At 62.0% G+C, this 4,344-nt stretch overlaps 1 protein-coding gene across 1 annotated transcript in view; it reads left to right on the plus strand.

Moving 5' to 3' along the window:
• Positions 1 to 1,627: 1,627 nt before the first annotated feature.
• The window catches only part of amer2 (APC membrane recruitment protein 2), a 4,087-nt gene continuing 1,370 nt past the window's right edge, over positions 1,628 to 4,344 (plus strand). The window contains exon 1 of the mRNA XM_062521708.1: positions 1,628 to 4,344. This exon is cut by the window's right edge and continues 1,370 nt beyond it. Coding sequence (XP_062377692.1) covers positions 1,867 to 4,107 — 2,241 coding nt within the window. The 5' untranslated portion in view covers positions 1,628 to 1,866 and the 3' untranslated portion in view covers positions 4,108 to 4,344.

Here is a 4,344-nt window from a genome sequence, read left to right on the forward strand (position 1 = left end):
AACACTCCTCTCGCTCCGCTGTGGAGCCGCATGTCACAGCCCAGAGAATGCGCCCGGGGGATCTTATCTGAACATTCTGTACTCCAAAGGTCCTTTCACAGATTTCACAAATGTTTTGTTTGTTGCCTCTCTGTAACTTTTTCAGGAACCCTTTTGACCACTCTGTTACGAACAAGGCAAAAGCTCCAGGGACCTGTCCTGACACAGAACATCTCCTGTTCCTTCGTCTGAAATGGGTCGTGTTGTCTTAGTTACTATTATTATTAGTTACAAGTTTTCATTCCTGATAAACTTGGACAGAATTTGATAGCTGGTTATGTTTGTGTCCTTGAACAGAGAGAGAGAGAGAGACTGACACACACACACACACACACACACACACACACACACACACACACACACACACACATACACATACACACACAGACAAAGCAGAAGGTTATAGACCTGTAAGAACTTGGAGCTGTCATAACTGCCTGGGTACCCATATGTTGTTGTGCAGATGGGTCTAAGTCCGTGTGGTGGGGGGGGGGGTGGTGGTGGTGGGGGGGGGGGGGTGGGGAGTGGTGGGAGGGGGGGGGGGTCACCACCAAACCAGACGGCCAAGCAGGAATGGCCAACTCAGAGCGGACCTGATCAAAAAGATGATCATATTTGGTCATCTTTTCCCGATCTGTTTGGCATGTGAGCAAGTGTATGTGTGAGAGATTGTAAGCTCGGATGTTATAGTCGAAATATTTCACATAATTCACTTCTGCGCTTATCCTCAATCCCTATAATAATTTTTTAACTCCAGTCAGCAGCTTTGTGCAAATCCGCCACATAGACACCACAGCAGTTATTCAGCTTGTGTTTGTTTCCCACAGTCTTCTCATCCGAGGGGGATTTTCAAAGGCTTATTTTTGTTTACTCTGAGTTTCCCCTTCTCTCCATGTTCATTTGCGTACTACATGTTCACATGTTAAAGAGTTAACGCACCCAATTGCTTGTCCTCATTTACCTATCGTATCAAAGAGGACAGTAATTCTATTACCTCAGTGGTTAAAACCAAAAACAGAGGACACTCACACACACACACACACACGTGCGCGCGCGCGCATACATAGACTGTTTTGTTTTACACTCAGACTACACGTGTGTGCCTTCACGGTTTCTACAGCAGCAGTGTGTTGCTTTCAGCATGATGGATATTTTCTCCGAGTGGATGCGATGAATCTGTGATGGGAGGATGAATAATTGAAGGAAAGAAAAGAAAAGAGAGGAGGGATCCGTGGGGGTGAGGAGAGGCGGAAGACGTGTGTGTGTTGTGTGTGTGTGTGTGTGTGTGTGTGCATGAGGGTGGGGGGAGTCGCAAGCATTGGGGTGTGTGTCAGAAGCGAGGGGGGAGGGTGGGGGGTTGAGGCGCTGGCTCCTCTCCAATGCTGACGAAAGCTGCTTAGCCCTCCCCAGTTACCATAGAGACTGTCAGCAGTAGCAGCAGCCAGCCAGAGTGAGTGAGCGAGCGAGAGAGGGAGGAAGGGAGCGAGAGAGACAGAGAGAGAGGGAGGGAGCGAGATAGAGAGAGGGAGGGAGGGAGAGAGGGAGCCAACAGCCAAGCAGGAGACAGAATCACAGGGGAAGTGTGAGAGAGAGCGAGCGGTTGAGAGGGAGCGAGTGAGAGAGAGAGAGAAACAGAAAGAGAGACGGAGGGAGGGAGGGAGCAGCGTGCGCGTGAGCGAGAAAGACACACCGCGTAGAGAGCGATAAAGACGGATAAAGGAGAAGAGAACACTCTCCACCACAGCAGCACCAGCAGCAGGAGCAGCAGGAGTAGGAGTAGCAGCAGGAGCAGGAGCAGGCGGAGGAGCGGCAGGAGCAGGAGCAGAGATGGAGGTGCTGACGGAGAGCAGTAAGCCTCCTCCGGTGGAGCCCCAGTCATCCGGAAAGATCAACAAAGCCGCCTTCAAGCTGTTCGGCAAGCGGCGCTCGGGCGCAGGCATGGCCAGCATCTTCTCCGTGCGGAACAAAGGCGAGGGGCACGGCGGGGGCGGCGTGAAAGCGCTCGTTAGGAGCAAGACCCACGACGGCATCACGGGCGACGCCACCTCCACCTCCCCCGCGTGCGACGGGCCCGAGGGCACCCCGGGGAGACCCGCCGAGTCGGCCAGCAGCGAGCAGCTCCAGTCGAGCGCTACGACGGCCCCCGGACCCCCCCGCAGCTCGCTCAGCAAGTCGCTCAGCTTCTTCTCGCTGCTGAGGCGCGGCAGCGTGCGGGCAGGAGACGGGGTGGGTACGGCGGGTACAGCGGGCAGCGTGGGGGGGGGGCGCAGGAGCCGGGGGGGGCTCAGGGGGTTCTTCAGCAGCCTGCGCTGGAGGAGGAAGGAGCGGCCGAGCCAGGAGGAGGCGGCAGCGGCAGCGCCGGCCGCCAGGGAGGAGGCGCAGGAGGAGGAGGAGGAGGCGCACGCGGGAGACGTGGTCCTGACCGCCGCGCCAGCGGAGAGCGTGGAGGTCGTCACGGAGAACGTGACGCTGACGCTGGACTCGGACTCGGACCGCCCGCCGCTGACCACAGAGGACGGCGGGAGCGGGAGCGGGAGCGCTGCAGTGCATTGTGGGAAGGCGGAGGCGGTAACTCAGGGTACACACGCGGAGTCCGGTCGGGAGTCGTCCCCGCTGCCGCACGCTGGTTTTGACCAGAGGTCTCCGGACGTCTCGCCACTCAGGGTGTCCATCAGCCGGGCGCGGGACGGCGGGGGGGGGAGGCTGGGCAGCCCGGCGCGCTTGGCGTCCGACTCGTGCCTGACCCCTCCGCTGGACCGCAGCCTGGCGGACCCGCCGTCCGAGCCGTCCGTGGACCGCCTGTGCTCCATGTTCAACGACGTCACCTCGCTCAAGAGCTTCGACTCGCTGACCGGCTGCGGCGACATCATCGCCGACGTGGAGGACGAGCCCGGTAACGGGAACGGGAACGGGAACGGGAACGGCGGGAGCGGCACGAGCAGCGGCACGGCCAGCAGCGGCACCACCAGCAGCAACGGCGGAGGTGGAGGTGGACGCAGGGCGTCCGAGAGAGAGAGAGGCTCCCCCACCAAACCCGCCACGCTGACCTCACAGCTGCCCGCCGCCGTCTCCGCCACCCCGGTGCCCGTGTCCACCTTCCTGCCCGCTCACCAGCGCGCCCGCGCTGCCGCTAACGCTGCCGCTAACGCCGCGTCCACTGGAGCGTCCGGCGCCGGCCCCAAGAAGCCGTCCGGCGGGAAGCCGGCTGGTCAGGGCAGCGGGGTGGTGGCCTACATGGGCGGGGGCGAGGAGATGGCCAGTCCGGAGGGGGTGGACGACGCCGACATGCAGGGGCTGTGGCACATGCTGCCGCAGAAGGGCGACGATGACTCGCCCGACCTCAGCTCGCACCGCGCGCCCGTGACCTCATCAACCCGCGCCGACAAGCAGCGTCCGCCACCGGTCAAGGGGCTGGGGCTCAGCAAGATCCCTGTGTGTGGGAGCGGCCGGCCGGCCAAGCAGCCGCCCACGCGGCCCTCCCCCCCCCCCACGGACAAGGAGCCAGTGGACGCGGCGCCCAGCGACGAGGGCTACTGGGACTCGCCCACGCCCGTGGCGGAGGATGAGGACGCCGGCTTCCTGCGGAGGGAGCTACGCCTGCCGCGCGAGAGCTGCTCGGGCGACGCCCTCTACGACCTGTACGACCCCGACAGCCCCGGGGCCGCCGGCTCGGACGAGGACGACCTGAGCTCGCCCTCTCCCTCCACGGGCGACGTGAACCTCAGCCCGCAGTCGCAGTCGCAGTCGCAGTCGCAGTCGCAGGCGCCCTCGTCCTCCTCGTCCTCCTTCCTGTCCATGAAGGGCAGCACCAGCCTGCCGCGCGACTCCAAGATCCCGGTCAGCGTCCGCCACACGCCCCCGCCGCACTCGTCCAGCCAGGGAGAGCTCTCGGCCGCGGTCAGTCCCACGTCGCCAACGTCACCAACGTCACCCATGTCGCCCGCCGAGCCCCCCGCCAAGAGCCAGATCCCGCCCCCGCGCACACGCATCCCCGTCTCCAAGGTGCCCGTGCGCCGCGCCCCCGGCAACGCCAACAAGAACGCCAGCGCCGCCCGCAACAGGAAGTAGAGAGACCGGACGCAACCTGGACGCCACTTGGAAAAGGAAGTAGAGAGGACTGGACAACTGGACTCCACCTGGATGCTACTCTACACGGACACGCTGCCCCAACAGCATGGACATTACAGACACACCACCAAGCGCTGCAGGACATTACAGACGCACCACCGAGAGCTCCTGGACATTACAGACGCACCACCGAGAGCTCCTGGACATTACAGACGCACCAACCAGCGCTGCAGGACA

The sequence above is a fragment of the Sardina pilchardus genome, chromosome 19 (assembly GCF_963854185.1).
Source record: "Sardina pilchardus chromosome 19, fSarPil1.1, whole genome shotgun sequence".
NCBI lineage: Eukaryota > Metazoa > Chordata > Actinopteri > Clupeiformes > Clupeidae > Sardina > Sardina pilchardus.